This window comes from Achroia grisella, unplaced genomic scaffold, assembly GCF_030625045.1.
Source record: "Achroia grisella isolate CSIRO2021 unplaced genomic scaffold, CSIRO_AGI_Agris_v1 utg170, whole genome shotgun sequence".
Taxonomy (NCBI): Eukaryota; Metazoa; Arthropoda; class Insecta; order Lepidoptera; family Pyralidae; genus Achroia; species Achroia grisella.
In genome coordinates this window covers 373607-391513 of record NW_026712672.1, presented here as the reverse complement: position 1 = coordinate 391513, position 17907 = coordinate 373607, and the positions used below count along the sequence as shown (strand labels likewise).

General features: G+C 34.2%; 1 protein-coding gene across 1 annotated transcript; it reads left to right on the top strand.

Annotated features, from left to right (window-relative positions):
- The first annotated feature begins 57 nt into the window (after positions 1-57).
- LOC131841427 (heterogeneous nuclear ribonucleoprotein U-like protein 2) lies at positions 58-17907 on the top strand. The gene is made up of 20 exons (XM_059189744.1): positions 58-340; positions 2666-2799; positions 4422-4630; positions 4825-4868; positions 6317-6465; positions 6880-7017; positions 7457-7567; positions 7803-7890; positions 8483-8619; positions 9067-9172; positions 9601-9713; positions 10751-10908; positions 11530-11719; positions 12115-12255; positions 12520-12655; positions 13384-13465; positions 13667-13790; positions 14383-14505; positions 16901-17029; positions 17775-17907. Exons 1-20 carry the CDS (start codon positions 211-213, stop codon positions 17808-17810), a joined length of 2478 nt encoding a protein of 825 aa, XP_059045727.1. The 5' UTR covers positions 58-210; the 3' UTR covers positions 17811-17907.

Sequence of the window (17907 nt, the reverse complement as noted above, 5' to 3'; positions counted from 1 at the left end):
TAGATTAGGAGCATAGAGTATCTAGTCTATGATATTCTTTACATTTCCAAACTTCCGAATCCTGTTTTCTGCCGAATGCTGCCGCCATATTGATTTGGCTTGGCGCTTTCTTGATAATAGTTTTCTTGTGATGTCTAATTTCACGTAGTTGGTTATTTTAATAGTGTATTAATCTTATTTGTGTGGTGGAAAAATAAAAACTAAATCAAAATGGATCCGGCAAAGATGAAAGTAGTAGATCTGAGATCTGAACTTGGCGCTCTAGGCTTGGATACTAAGGGTAACAAGCCGGCTTTGGTCGAAAGACTGAAGAAAGCTCTGGAAGCTAAAACTGGAAAAGGTAAACCATATTATATTGACTTCTTAACTACATTTAGTCCAATTAAAATATTACATAGATATCTTTAACTACATTATTGAATAATATCTTTTCACCGAAAATCAACAAAGCACGTGTATGCACTTCCGTGGTAATAAAATGTAAGCAATATTTAATAACATTTAATTCATGTTATTATTTAGTAATCGTAAGGCGGAACTGAAACAGTAGCGAATTGATGCCGAAATTACGTCACGAATGGCGTGTGTTGTAGGTATAGGCAGTGTTTGAATTTTACTGCATGACAACGCTTATTGGCGCGCTACGGAAGTTCCCAACGTGAGTTCATAATTACGATTGCAATATTAAATGTTACAATAAAATGTTTATTTATTAGCGTGGAGTGCTTCTGATCGGCTCTAAAGTTATCAATAGTAAACATTAAAAAAAAACCAAACCAGTGTTTAGAATCTACCGTATTCAATAACTTTGTTTCTTTTTAGGGCCAATTATAAATACTTCCATCTAAAGTTTATACTAAATTTATAAATTTTGCTTAAATTAATTTTAAACGGTAATTTTGGTCCTTAATCTAGGGGACTCCGGAAACATTCTTGTAATTGAAACCTGTGCTATAGGTGGAATATATTTAGAAAAAAGTATTGTTATTTAAAAGCAATGTGACAGGAAACTTTAGTATTGAAGAATTTTCATTATGTTTTTATATAGTGATCATTAAATTGACTATCAATTAGTAATTATTCTAAATTTGAAAGTTTATAATGATGTCTGTTACTCAATCATGCTTCTGTTGTCATAATGTTAATATATTTGAACAAAATTTGTATGTAAATGGACTATAGTCTTTAATAATATTAGGGTACTCGAACTGCACTTTTACATCATTTTTTATTACCTATCTTAGCTAGGTGATAGGGATAGTGATAAAATATTTACATATGTAATCAGTATGTAGTATATCAGGGAAAGTATCCTTAATAAACAATTTTGAGTTTAATTACTATCCCTATGAACTGACAATGAACTACAACTGGGCAAGTTTCGGTTGCTAATTAAGTTGAGAAGTATTTTAGAATTACAAATATTTTTTTCAAAAGAGTAAATAACAACAATATTGCTGGTGCAACTAACTATAATAATTTTAGTTTAGCTACTAGCATTTCAATGTTATCAAACTACATACACACTAAAGTGTTTTAGGACTATGAAAATATATATAAATTTGAAATACTAGTACATTTCAAATGTTATCAAACTATACACACAGTGTTTGCATTTGAGTTCTGATTACCAACTTCCATTATTACATGTGTTGATAAGAAACCTATTAACACCATGAAATGTTTGTTATTCCATTCACAATAAATACAGGAAATGTTAATTTAAAAGTTCAAACTGAAATTTTACAGCATTAGTAATCAGTTAATTTGATTAGCTTTTAGAAATTATTTTAATTTATTTCAAATCTTGTTTTAAGAGTAAAATATCTATCTATTATGTTAGAAATTCCTATATTGGGATAAGTCACAGTCTCTTCATATTTCAGTTATTTATTTATTTGTTCAATAACAATTTGAATCAATATTCAAATTCTAAAAAGTCTCTGTGTCAAAATATTTATTCTTTTATTGTAGTTAAATTGTATATTGCTTATGGTTCCATTGGAGGCCTATGTTTTAGGATAAACTGCTGAAGCGAAGCAAATAAATAAATAAAATATGATACAAATTTAATACCAAAATAATACATTATTATTATTATATATGAAGTGCCTATGTCCATCTTGATTAATATGACTTTGAAATGATTGATTATTCTATAAGATCCAGTTATTTTGGATGTTCTACTCTGCATACACAGTCAACTGTTTTAGGACTATGTAAATAAAAAGTAATCCATAATATTTAGACTACTGCTCCTTAGCAACCATAATAACAAGATTGTAATCTGATTGAATGTGTCAACCATAAAAGACAATAGATTATCATTTCCTGATGTTATGTACACAGAGTATCTCCATCAAACACTTTGTAGTACTAGTATAGTCTCCCTGTGTTCCTCTATGTGTTCATGTAGCAGCAGCAGCAGGGGAGGTGGAATGATGAGTCCAGTGATTGCTATTTACATTATGTATATTAACGAAGTATTTACAATAGATACATAAGAAGTATATTTACAAGAGGCGATTCAGTCTTGAATGATAGGCCTGTTATTTCTTCTCAATGTCGTAACTAGGCAACAGCTTGTCGCACAATAATAGTAAATTCGCCACATACCTAAGTGTAACAGATATTATGTACTAAACTGTTTTCATATTGTCCTCAGTTTTAGCAGATACGTCTATATTGGACACGACAACAGAGGATTTGGATGACGTGGCTACACCCCGGCGACCGGGACCTGCCGCGAGGACCACGAGGAGGTCGTCATCATCGCGCCTGGTGGCGACTCCATCCAGGGTACGGAACTCCAACGTTTATTTAACGACCTTGGTGGTCTAGCGGTTTAGCACACGGCTTAACTTCCGATGGTCGTAAAGATTTAATTCCTCGCACGACACACACTTTTGTATTCACATTGTTTTCTTTGTATATTATACCTCCAATTTATTCAGACAGTTTCAGTCCAATTTATTAGACACATTACAGTTTTTATGCAAATTTTGATTAGTTAATTAATTCTAAGTTAGTACATTGGTGATATCACAAATAAAATGAGGTACTGGTTGAAAATATTTTACTTTGAAGTAAAAATGGAAACATAATATATAATATTAAAAGTTTGTATATGTTTTTAGATTAGTTGTCTAGTACCCATGACACAAATTCTGCTTAGCTTGGGACTAAATAGCGCTGTGTGAATAGTGCAACTGCGTCGAGGTCAATCTGAATTTCTAAATTATTATTTAAAACCGTTTATTCATGTAGAACATTTTAGCCGCATATGTACGTCATTTTTATTGTAATTAATATTTTTTTACCCCATTTTTGTGTACATCAATATTTTGGTAATCGATATTAGTGTATTAATCCCCATTAATAACAATCTCCTTCCCCCACTATTGTAGTATTTAACAAGTTTCTTTAGTAGTCGTAGTGCCATGCAGTTTTAGGTATTTATATTTACATGCAAACTATTGATAAAGTTAATGGGTATCGCTGATAATGCCGACCGTATCGCGTGCCGATAGTGTCACTCCTAAGTAAATTGTAAAAGTGTGCGGTGCGTTGTGTGGATGTCACTATGCATTGATTGGTTTGAAAAGTAATTAATTAACTACATAAACATGCCTGTGAGTATTTATGGAATTTCTTTTTGTCCCTACATTTATTTTAGGAAGATTAACGGTGCAATTTTCATATTGAATTGTCCTATGCAAATTAGTAATCTTTACAAATAGTACAATAGTAGATAGATATTGTACAGCTCACTGCCACATTCAATCACACCAATGACAACTAACCTAATTTAATAACCTAGTATTAGTATATTCTTCTATTAAGAAGTACGGATTTGAAGTGGTCAAAGTGATCGATAGTCAGACTTAAAATTTATGAGTCTTTTGATAATAGCTTATTTTGTGTGTATTTTTTAAACTGTTTGTACGAGTATATGTCATCGAACCCCGTCCAATTCAAATGAGGATCGAAATTACGACGGCCTGAGCCGAGGTTCCAAACGCTAGCGCCCTCAGACTAAAGTTGTATCCGTCAGGCGGGAGTTAGCGTTCAGCCGCTCCATAAGTCTTTCTGCAGGCTTGGAGTACCATCTGCACTCACCCCCTTTCGTTCGGTTAAGATGTAAAAGCCAGGCATTAGAGTAGTTCGAAAACGTCATCTATCAGGTATTGATGGGCAACTTAAACCGACATCCGGGTCCAAATCCCGGGACCGAGAAGTGCTTGGAGATTCCCTTTCTGCCACGTGATGGACCGGTGGCGAGTCAAATACATGTAGTATTTTTGGATAACACAATGTCAAAAATTTACTATAGAAAACAATCGCTGTGAGAAGCTGGTATCTGAAATAGATATAACCTGTAAATGTGAAATAAGAGGTTTATTCTATTCTATCTATAATAGCAACCTCCGCGCGACGGTCCCGAGCTAATAGAAGAGGATGTGAAGGAAGAAGATTCTGATGACTCAACGCCGGTTCAACCTGCGCCCGTACCAGTACCGACACCGGCGCCAGTGGTGGCCCCAGTGGCGGCCCCCGAGCCCGAGCCTCATGTCGACACGCCGCGGAAGCCCGCCCCATCCGAACCCTATGTCCTCGAAGAAGAAGAAACGTGAGTTATACTTTTAAGTTTTTTTTTTAATGGATGATAATGAAATGGTGTACCCGCCTGCGCAAACGGTTTACGCTAGCGGGATACCAGTGATGGAATTGAAACAAAATTAAACTCTACGCATGTAATAACTGTAAACTGTAGTTGTGTTTGGACAAAATTAAACATGGTTGTAATAATTAAATTGTTTTCAGTGAATCATCACCAGTACAAATCAAGGAGGATTTAGAAGACAATGGTAAGTAATTCAGTATTAGATTAGCTACTAGAATATGATCTATCGGTGTTCAACAAATATACCTACAAAATTTTACATTTAATAATGTAGGTAGTCACCTGATACGATATACATCAGAGGTATCAAACTCAATATTGCCGAGGGCCATATATTAAATTGAGAAAGTGTAGGCGGACCAGATCAATTAAATTATGTACTGAATTATTATAATATTTTATTTATGTAATTATATATATTACAGCCTATGCTGTTAAAAATGACGTAATGGAGGGACTTGAAATAGTCATGCTCGCTATAAAGCTCAAACTTGGGGCGGCGTGGTGGGCCGATTCAATGTTGGCTGGCTCATCCGTCATACTCGTGAACAGGTGCTGCTTGTGAGGGACTGGTCTCTTCGGGTTACGAACACTGATTACACTGTTTGCTTTTGACAACATTGCAATAGCATATGCTGGTGGTCACTATATTCTCCAAATTTGAATTGAAAAAAAATGCATCTGTATTATTGTAAACAATATTTGAAAAGTATTCTTGTCCGGTCTTCTCATCTCGAAAGCACTCCAAACTGACAGTAGATTTGACATATCATAACAGTGTAAACAACATGAAAATAGACCCTACATCAATAAATATAATTTGATATGGATATGATATACGGTTGTAATAATCATATTCCGATCGCGGGTGTTATTAATACAGCCCATAGGCCGAATGCGGCCCGGTAGCCGTATAGTTGACATCAACTAGTATAGATTATGGGATTATTATATATTAATGATGATGATGTGATGATGTAGTAGACTATAATTGAAGGTCACATACATGACACTCATGTCCTTAAGTTAATAAAATAATAAATAAACTAGTAATTTCGTTAATGTAGCCTCGACAATTTAACAAATAGAGTTCTATTGACAGTTAATCAATATAATATATTCACTTTTGATATTGTCGACTGTATTCTAAAATAGCGTTTGTCACTTGGCTAGCTCCTTTAGAAACTAGGCGTGAAGATAAATAATATAAAAATACATAGGTGTAATTCACTACAACATCTTCCGATGGTGACAGGTTGGATTCCAGCATGATACAAGCATTTGTATTTTCTTAATCCAGCAAACACTATACGTTATGAAATGTTTGCACATGCATGCAGGTGTATCGTGCAGTTCCAGTAAATTTCCCATAACATAAAATATATACATTCATACATTTTTTATGTTAGCAATATAAATATGAGTACTATTTTTTTTAATGTAAAGTCACGTCTTATTCATAATTTTATTATTTCGGTACTACTTATTACACTCGCTGTGTGTATGTTCTGTTTTATTTTATATAATAAATAACCTATATTGTAGTAATATAAAATATCTTCATGGAAAACACTAAGGTTACAAATGGCTACCCATTACACATTTATGATAGTATATTGGTATTGTTATTAGAAACTGCGGACAATGAAGATTGTAAAGCAAGAGTTAGTACAGAGAATGAGAATAAAGTTACTCCAAGTACCAAAAATGAGAATATGGATCATGATGGAGAGGAGAATGGTGAAGATGATAAACCTAAAGATACTAACAAAGAAGACAAGGTATTTACATATATATTTTTTATTTAATATAGCTTTTGTTGATGTTTCATAAAAATTCCGTCTTCTCTGGATATCTGGTATAATGTTTAATATTAACATTATACAGAATTCAAGGTCATTGCATGTATCTGCTAAAGTAGTATAAGTTTAAAGTAACATTCTGAATAGAAATATTTCATTTTTTTTTTTATTAAAAAATGGTTAAGTTATTTTAAAAACTTGTATTTTCTGTTATAATAGTGAGTAATAATTATGTAAATATTTTCAAGCATGGAGTATGTAGACTAGATCACTACAGTTAAACTAAATATTATATGAATTTAAATATTTTTAGTCACATGGGAGAATAATAATAATAATAAATTCTTTATATTAAAATTGTAAGTAATTATTACATGTATATATAAATTCCAGCATGAAGAGAGGGAGTTAACTGAGGAAGAAGAGTGGGAGAAACTAAACGAGCGTCTCAAGATCAGAGAGCAGGAGCGCCTGGAGCGAGAGAAGAAACAGGCAGAGGACGATGCCAAGCGACTGGAGGAGCTCAGTAATGTAAGTTGTGCACACTTCTTAATAATTACCTCCTTTTTACATATGATAACTCTTTTGTATATATATCATCTTATATATAGTGCAATTAATCAATATTCACTATTTATCATAAGTTATTGGAGAACTAGTAGATAATTTTTTATTATATTTGGCATATACAGTGGGTCTTGATATCGAATCTGGTTAACACAAAATAAATTTGTGTGTCAATTAAAATTTTTGCCTAATTGGCGATGGATACTAAATAAATCAATTCACGTAACTACTGCAAACTCGTTCCAACCCTTTCATGTTAGATTCGAATGTACCCACGAAATGTGACCATGTGTAGTATTACGTTCACCACGACCTCGACAGTTGAGAATGTCACTGACTACCCCATCTGAGTTAAGCCTACGTCGTGATGGTTTTTATTTATCAGATGTAATTGTAATGACAGGATCCAATAAAGTTGCAACGTTTGAAACGCAAACATGAGAAGAAGGCTCGATGGAGCAACTTCTACAAAACTGTCGCCGTCACTAACGAAGTGCTGACACTACCAACTGAGGTATTGTGATGATCATACATTTTCTTAATATCCAATAGATAAGAGATTCAATATAAATATATAATATAAAAATATGAGTTTCACATTCATATCTCTTGATTTTGAGATTTATATTTGTCTATGACAATAGACCGCTTCAAATCCTTTGAATGTACACATGTTTACAATAGTGTAACATATTTGTTACATGTAAAATTATTATGAATATCAAAATAAAAGTCACACATTTTTACAGCCTACTCCAAAAAAAGGGAAGAACGAAATTGTAGACCCCAAATTACTGGAACCGGAGATTAATGATGAAAGAGTCACTCTGTCTTGGTGTAAGTATTGCTTTATTTATCTTTTTTTTTACTAATTATTTTCTCAAGTATATTCCGTAATAGGCAAAATCTGTTGCTCCGTGAAAATTTATTGTTTACATAAAAATACGACTTCTTATAAATCTGTCATAATACTTTTGTCTTAGCTACCTTAGCTGGAAAGCAGTATTCTTTTTATAATGTGTATTAGTTGAATGGTGTTGGTAATTACAGTCTTGACACCATATTCCTCATAAAAGACAATGTATAATGAATACAACAGGATTAACTGTAGGGTAGGGTACCGGGTATCGTTAATGTACACAACAATTTTTCTTAAATGCTCATATAATTGAAGAATTCATAAATGATTATGTTTTTGTTGTAAAAAATCTGATTGAGTGCGTAGCGTTTTTTATGTTGATTGTAGCATGTCTAATCCTTGTAATGAGTATTTACTTAGAACAACTTTTATTTAAACAAACAACAGAACAAATGAGTTATGAGTTTGCGTTCCGAAGGAGTGGTAGTAAAAAAATATGACTTCAAAAGTGCTTATATTAAGTTTATTTGAATAAAGATTATTTAATTTTGGAATTTTTCTTTTTTGCAGATGACAGTGACTTGAACCAGTATTTGGAACTGCCGGAACTGAACAGCGTGGTTCCGCTGAGTGAAAGCGTGTTTGCCCATTCGTGGGCAGGCAGCCGCGCCTCCCACGGCGTTACCACTGGCCGTGTTTGCTACGAGGTATATAACGGCATATACATTAGCATACAGTATACATTATTATACATAACTTCATTTATTCACTCTCAAAAAAAAACAACACTTTTTTTTACTATAACCAAAAGTTAGTATTATTTAATGGAGAACATTAACATGTGTGAAACCATAAATATTCAGTGTGTAGAAACCTGACAGGCGATTGTTGCAAAACAGTCCCACTAGGTATCCTTGTTTAGTTGGCGAAATATGTGTCCCAATATGGGTGTGACTCAATAACAGTCGGAATTTGATAACCAAAAGGTCCAAACATTTCCAGTAGCGGTGGTCAGGTATCCGCACCGAATATTTATGGTCTCACATGCTAATGGTAACGGAATTCTATAGTAATTTTGAATATAAGGATTACCTATTGTGTTTATCTGAAATGCAATAAGATTGACAGTTCTGTAACGGTAACTACTCTTGTAGGTGCGAGTTGGAGCCGTGGTAACAACCACAGAGAGCAGTGAGAAGGAGCCCATTGGCTCTGGTCTCCGTGTGGGCTGGTCCACTGATGACTCCTCATTGCACCTTGGTGAGTTACATTTTAAGATGTGCAGTTGATTTTCTTTTAGGGTATGTTTAGTAAATTTGAATGAACTCAGCATTTTTTACATACTATAACACCGAACAATTTATTTTATAACACACTTGTTATTCCAATTTATGTAAAGTTTGTGTTGTGGGTATTTACGAAAACAAATATATTTCCGTCTCTTTAAATATTGTCTGTTAATATAATACTGGGTACAGTTTTAGAAAAAGATTTTCAAGAAGGGTATATTAAAGTTTCTTAAGGGTCAGCAACGCGCACGTGACATCCCTGATGTTTCAGGCGTCCATAAGCCACTGTAACCGTTTACCATTAGATGGAGAGTATGATTTGTTTTCCACTTACGTAGTACACAAAAAAAAGATTTAATGTCAATATAACTTATGCTAATTATAATAATTTTCCACTAGGTGAAGGTGAGCTTAGCTGGGGTTATGAGAGTACCGGGCGCGCTGTACACAATGGCGAGTTTAAGGAGTATGGGAAGCAACTCACCGAGAAAGATGTCATTGGAATATATCTGGTCAGTATTAACATATTAGATCTATATTTCAGTAGTTGTGGCATACCATAGTCCGGCTATACTTAGTGTCAGATGCTCTCCTGTTACCATGGCTGCCGTCTTGGCCAGGAATAGCAGAGCAGTATGGATGATAATGGAATGGTGCATCCGCCTGCGCTAACCGTTTACGCTGGCGGGGAACCGGTAAAGGATGATAAGATGAGCGTGAAGACCTGTAATACTCAGATCATCAGGGACAAGATTAGAAGGATATTCTTAAGAGTGTTTGTATCCCCTCAGTATAGATTTTATACTTTTCAAAGGAAATATTTCGTTTATCCTTTTGTGGGCTACAACCACATAGGATGTGTAGTGCCTTGAAAGAAGCTTGTCTATTAGTGCAATGCAGTAGGCCGATGATGATAATGGGGACTTTACTGTTTTGTCTATCTATATCATACTATATAATAGATCGTCTATGATATATGATACAGTCTACTTACAAAAAGCAAAGTTTGATTTATTTTATTAGATATCTTGACGTCCCTGTATTCTTGTTAATTTTCAATCAAATTATATGTTTGATTGAGTTCTAGATGCAGGCAGATAATGATTTCGTATTTACTCTCGTAGAACTAATTGTCTATGAGATCGCAAGCGAAATTACAAACCAACTAAATGATTAATAGTAATGCAGTGTGTATTATAGCACACCATGTGATAATTTCAATATGATTGTTTTCGGCTCTTGTGAACTACATGCTTTTATGAAACCAATTCATTTTCCATTTTATTGTTTAAAATTTTTCTATATATAACTGTATCATTATAATAATTGTAAAAATTTGTATTTTTTATTGGGTACATTATTTGGCATTTGTAAGTATTACAGTTTTATTTATGAAGGTCGTGATAATTACATAAATTGTAATAAAACAATTCACCAAATTCAGGCATTCGATAGTTATGTCTGTACAAATTTAAAAATTGGTGTTTGATTCTATTAATTTACAAATGTTGTTTCTCTGAAATTATAATTCATCTCAACTTTTTTTTAGGATTTGGAGTCCTCTCCGTGCAAGATCTCGTTTACCGTGAACGGCGTCGAACAGGGTACAGCATTTGAGTTCGACAAGTCCGTCCTTAATGATAAGGCACTGTTTCCGCACATTATCACCAAAAACTTGTGCTACAAAGTCAACTTTGGCTATGACAGGTGAGTTTTAATATCCGGAAATAATCACGAGTTTTTTCACAGTATTAGAGTACCTTGGTATCAGGGCCGGCTTAACCAAGTCGGGGCCCTATACAAAAAAATTCTCACGGCCCAAGAAAAATGTGTAAATTATGTTTTCTATCTAAAAAAAGTCTGGTAAAATATTAGAAAACGCTTAATGTTTTTTATATATATAATATACAATATATTGTAAACAGGGTTTTTCAAATTAATTAATACATTTATACAAATTGTATTTAGTTGTTATAACCAATTCTAACTGTACTTAGATTTTAATAAGAGTTAAGTTTTACCTACATTTTATAGTTTGCTTAGTAAATTATATTGTTTACAAGTATTTAAGGCAGGGTAGATAGTTATTTCGTATTTACTCTTATATCGTTTTGTAACGTATAAGATCGCAAACGGAATTACAAAATTGTATTAATGACCTCATAAATCTCTGAAACTAGTAGTCTGAAGAGCTACCTTATTCAAGATGACTATTACATATCTTCAAAATCACATAATTCAAAAGTACAATTACTTTTGCTCTTTGGGACTAGTTTCATGCCTCCTGTATGGAATATTGGGTATATAATAAAGCCATAATTTATTCAGGTACAATATGTTGACCAAAACCAAGATAGTCCGAAAACGTATTGAGATCCCTGTGGAACAAGTATTGGAAGAAAAGAAGGCACTTGAAGATGAAATCAAACGACAGAAGGAAGAAGCTATCCGGAGAGAGAAGGAACGTCGTGATAGAGAGAGAAAGGAAAGGGAGGAAAGACAACGGAAAAAGAGAGAGGTATGAAAATTTTATAAAATTTACTAACAAATTGAGCATTTACTTGTTTAAATATGTTGTCCATGTGTCATTCCAAACCCATCGAAATACCTACTTACGGAGCTGTAAACTCCTGCCTGACGCACATGACTTTAATCTGACAATAACTATGGGTTGAAACCTCAGCTCAGGCCGTCGTAATTTCCATCTCCCTTTGTATCGATTAGAGGAACTGTGATTATATTTTAGTAAGTATTTAGGTCTGCTTTTTTCTGAGTCAATGACCTGATAATATCTTGATGTACTTACATTGCCTTAGGACTTTGCTAATAAAATCTTGTCAGGAATACTAAGGAAGAAATGTTACTTATTGTAACAATATTTGTTTTAATTATTGTTAATTATCACGATTATAGGAGAGAGAACGGTTGGAACGGGAAAGAAAAGAAAAAGAGAGGAAAGAGAAGGGAGAAGAGGAAGCAGAAGAGTCAGAAAAAGATAAGGATAAAGAGGAAATGGATCAGTCTGGTGATGGTGCTGATCAAGGAGAGCCGAAGGTGAAATAAAAATAACTCTCACTAAATTTTATTACTTTTTTCTCATCAATCAATCATCATCAAGACTTAACACAAAACGAATTTGCAAATTTTCTATATATCTTTTATTAATTATAATCAATTATTAGTTAATTAGGTCTTATGTTTTAGTATTCAAACTGAAGATTGCTATTTTTTTTTAAATAACAGTTGCTTTAATTTATATTTTCATTCTGTTATTATTAACTATCATATATAATATCAAGATCGTATGTTTCATATCAGGAAAACGGTGATAAAACTGACGAGAGCCAACCTCCTGCGGTGGAAGTTAAGGAGGAGCCAATGGAAACTGACCAAACTGAGGAGGCGCCCAAACCGGTCGAAGCTACTGATCTGCCGGAAGTGAAAGGAGAAGCAGGTTAGTTGTGTGTGAATAATACGTTGACTATATGAAAAGACGTCCTTTTAGAAGCAATTAGATATTATATTGAGGGAAGTTTGAATTTTTGTGTATTCATTCATAAATTAAGAGCCGCACTCTTTGGTGGAGCTCTTGACATTTTCCATCAACCTCTTTAGTTGTTGATACGACACGACTTCAACTTCTTCCTTAATCTGACTAATATAGCTGTGTCTTGGTCTTCCCCTTGGTCTTTTTCCTTCCATAATATTATAAGCTCACTGTGTCACTGTGAGACCCGACATTTTCCCCCGCGTATTCGCCGATACGGTACTTTTTCATTTCTTATTTTATCTTTCCAATTAATTCTAGCCATTCTTCTGTAACACCACATTTCAAAAGCTGTACATTTCCTTCATTCCTTCATTGTTATTGTGGGGATTCAACTTTTTTATGATAGTATTCAACAACAATTTGTTTTCAATTTCAAACTTTGTTTAAATGTAATCGAAAATATGTAATTTTATGTAAAAATTTTGTTAGGTGGTGTTTCTAATTTTTATTTGTATAATATAATATGTTATTTGTATGAATTTCTAAATAATTATGTAGACAATTTATATTTGTTTCTTTGCAAGGTTTTGTATCAAATTATTTGCATATACTACTGTACTTAAAATAAATTAATGAAGTATTACAATTAAAAGTTATATAAATGAATGTTGACATATTTTTATTGTTTGCAGTGGATGATGACGTCGTTGAGGTGACTGAGGAGCAAGTGCTTAGAGGCCATGTTTTGGACAAAAGAATCAAATTTGTCATTCGGTGAGTGTTGTACAATACCTTTATATATAGATTATATTACTTTTTATAATTTGACATCTTTTGTAACAAATAAATGATATGAAAGACTGAACGTAAGTTTAAATCTGAACAAGGTTTATATTGGTAACTAACATAATATAATTATTGCCGCCATACCTGTGCAAATTATTTCTCTGTGGTAATATGAGTGATGCGTTGCAGTCACACGGCGGAGGAGCAGCTGGAAGGTGCGGAGGCGTGCCTGGTGCCCGGCTACGTGCTGTTGGCGCTCTACACCGCGCTCGTGCCGGGGCCTCGTCGACCAGCCACCAAGCAGGACTGCGAGGTACATTCCATACCTATTATATCTAAATATGTGTGGCCCACGCTACACGTGGGGGCAATTCGAGAATGGACTCGACACGAGTTTAACCCATTCGCTTCGGGCCATTTGAATGCAATATAAGATTTCATTGCCAAATTTATGGAACTGAATATAGACATTCTTATAAGAAACCAGTTAAGTTTCTAAAGTGAACAATTGAATTTTTTAATATAAAAATTATGGGTGTTACATTGGAGGGCAGATTTTTAGAAAGGTTAAGGTTTAAACGACATAGCACAAAAAAGGTTGGAAAGCACTGTCAAGTTTATATATTTTTTAATTATAAAATATGTATATATAATTATAGTTTTTAATTTAGAGTTTTCTATTCCACTCCATTCTGTTAAGATCATTGAACGACTGAAATTATAAGTAAATGATGAGAGAAAGTAGTGTAATCACGCAAACAGCTTTATCTTCATCCAAATAATAACCGGGGACAATTTACACAACGTCATCTAGTCCCATGATAAGCAGTTATTGTATTATGGGTATTACACAACATACATAATAATATTAGTAAGGATTATAAATGTTTTTTGATGGGTGGCAGGTGATCCTAATGGTGGGCATGCCGGGTTCAGGGAAGACCCACTGGGCCAAGGAGCACGCCGCCAAACATCCCGAGCGGCGATACAACCTCGTGTCCACCGGCGCACTATTCGACCGCATGAAGGTAAAACGCCGCCCCGATAATACTCTACACACTACACACTATACATTTACACCGACATCTCACTTATTACGGGCTTTGATCGGTAAAGTAAATTAGTTTTAGGATAAAATTTATTTTTGGTATATTTAAAAACTAATAGTGCAATGATGTTTTTTAATGTAAAAAAGTTATAGCTTATCAAATTCTAGTATTCCTACACTATAAATGTAAGTAGCTTTTTTTTTTAACTATTTAATTTGTTTGTTTATTGTCACAATATTATTTTGTTTATTGTTTACTATAGTTATGACATTTTTCAATTGAAATATGATGAATCATATATGACTTTATTCCCCGTAAAATCAAATCGGCCCGTTATTAATAAAGTATCTAATTTACAGAATGCGTTTGAAAAATAACCTTATAAATAAATTTTCAATCGTATCTTCCCCCCACCCCCTCCATTCCTTGTACCGATCAAAGAAGGGACAGGATAGAAGTAATGCTTACATATTCTTACGTGCAGAACAAACATCACATATATAAAAATTGGTGATTTCAAATATTTTTTTTTACTCTATAGTTTACAGTAATTCTAATTAATTATATTTTTATAGTCTTGAGACCATAAAAATTGAGGCTTTGGCATATTGCGACATTATGACTGGATATTTGAAACAATACAATACTCTCTTTTAAGAGGCGCGCATGAACGTTATTGTAGCACATTCGAAAATAAATATTCAGACACCCAAATGAATATTTATTTGAGTGAATCCCACATGAAATTATATTTCATTGCAATTTATACTATATGAACTGGGAAACCTTGGGATATAAGGTTTCTCAGTTACCTATCTTTGCACTTATAAATGAAAAAAACATGTCTTGTATGTACTCGTTGTATCAACCGACTTAATAAGTCAGGTTATTATTATAGTTTGTTTACTTTTTATGTGCATACAGTATATATATTTCGTTTATATGAAAATATTTTAAGTCTTATTTTTAGTACGCTGCCATAAATAGTATATAAGCATTTAACAGAAAATAAGCGTAATATATTTGCATATAAGTAATAACACCACTATATGAAAATACATATACATAATTATATAAAAGTCCATATATATGTATAAAATATTGTATTCACGAGCGATCTACGTATCATATTTTATAGTGATTAACTGTATCATATAATTTGATAATAACTGCCATTAGTTAACGATTAGTTAGTAAATAATACAGTGCTAGAATAAATTACAAATATTGTATTTTGCCTCTTATGGAAATAGTAAAAATTGTTTACTGTTGTCTAAATAATAATTTAGATTATATGCAATAGCATATAATATCAGAATCTAAAAAAAAAGAGTTTATTATTCAAGAATCTATTAATTATTGTTGATTGTGGCGATGAAATAAAAATTATTTAACTTCTGTGTTGAAATGGGTGTTGATATTTATGTTGATAAATAAGTATTATATAGATAAATATATCTTTATGTAAATAATATTTGTAATATAAAAGTCTTCGACACGAGACAGGCGACAAATGAAAAGTCAACGCGAGCATAGCCTGACACTTCTCTGTTCAGTTTATGTACAAACTTAGTGACAAATTAATGCACAAGCTATGCGCTGAATTACTCAAATTTATTATACGCTGTTACTACTAATATGATGCTAAGTATTTATAAAAATGTTTTTGTAATTCTCACTGAAAAGTGAAATAAAGATTTACACGCGGTTATAATTCAAATGTAGTAATAGATATTTGAATTCTCTTCGTTCATGCGCGCTTTGTCATTAATGACAGGTGATGAATGCAAGTATAGTCCAGAATGTTGATGAATAATAGTAAATATAGTTTGCCTAATATAAAAATCGATAAATTGCCCAAAATAGTTTTGGTACCGCAATGTGTCGAAGTCCAACTACATATATTTACCATTTAAATTACCATATTTTCGCATACTTACTCAAATTCTCGTATAACACTATACAATATTAATTATATTTGATTTTATTTCAGCACTTGAGGTTTGACAACAATAATAGAATGAGTTACGGTTCCAAACTTGAACTTGATACTAATGTAATACTATATTTTCAACAGGGTGCAATATGAGCTACATTTCTATATCAAACGTTATAAAATATTGACCTTTAGCGGTCTTACCTCTATTTAAATGATACCAGTGGATCGCCGAGTGAAGAGGACAGACCTTTAGCGGTCGTACCTCTAGTTATATGATACCAGTGGATCGTCGACTCAAGAGGACAAACGTCCGACTGCCAGGTCACCAAGTCGCTGGTATCAAAAATGATTTTTCTCATAGTTTTAAGGCTAGTTAGTAAGTGCTAACGCGCCTGTTTGCGTTCGCCTCACTGTATGCGTGTTACGTCGATCCAGGTGGACTGTAAACCATTCCGATCCAGCTACGAGGGAAGGTGGGACGCCATGATCTCCAAGTGCGCTAAATGCGTGCTAAAGTTGTTGGAAATCGCGAAAGGACGCAGGAGAAATTATATCCTCGACCAGGTGAGAACCTTCACTCTATACTCAATGTGATACATTTTTTGGCAGCCGCACTTAATTCAGGAACAATCGAGATCTTAATCAACCTTATCCCAAATTGGTGGACCACCTATATATATTCAATCATCGTCATTCGTTAACTTATTTACCTACAACAATGTCATCCACTTCTCTCATTCACCACCAAGGTACGTAGTAAGATTAAGCCGTAGTTAAGTTTACTGTACACTACACTGCTTCCGTAGTAACTTAGGCAATAATATATTATTTCTAGATATAGGTAAGTAAAAGTACTTAGTCCGGAAGCAGTGTACCTACTGAACGAAACTAAGCGTTTTCGGATCTCTATTGAGCTTGTTCTAGGTGTACTGCCATACGCAATAACGCCACGGACGATACCTATAACGAAACTGTTTTGCTTCACATCAATTCTGCTGGGACGGCGACGGATACGTATATTGCCGCGGTTTCGATATCGCGTTGGTAATAGACGAACGTATACCCGTCGGCTCAGAGGCGCAAAATGAAGGAGTTCGACGGTTACCGGCGGATCGCCGTCGTCATAGTGACCGACGACGAGACCTATCAGGAGCGCCAGAAGCGGCGCGAGGAGGCCGACGGCAAGGAAGTGCCCGACGGGGCCGTCGTGGACATGAAAGGTTGGTGTTGGTCGGTCCGGCGCCCGCAGCGCTTCGCCCCGCTCTCCGCTCGGCCACCGCCCGCCGCTCACACGCGCCTCTGTTCGCAGCCAACTTCACGCTGCCCGACAAGTGCTCCTGGGTAGACGAGGTGCTGTACCCCGAGCTGGCCGAGGAGGAGGCCAGGAAGGCGGTCGAGGCCTTCCACAAGGAGGCCCGCGCCGCCGGCGTCACCAAGGAGAA

Coding starts and splice junctions, on each gene's coding strand:
- LOC131841427 (XM_059189744.1), top strand. CDS start 211: ATGGATCCGGCAAAGATGAAAGTAGTAGATCTGAGATCTGAACTTGGC. Junction 11,720..12,114: donor GACAACGGAAAAAGAGAGAG/GTATGAAAATTT, acceptor TCACGATTATAG/GAGAGAGAACGGTTGGAACG. Junction 13,466..13,666: donor AGAATCAAATTTGTCATTCG/GTGAGTGTTGTA, acceptor GATGCGTTGCAG/TCACACGGCGGAGGAGCAGC.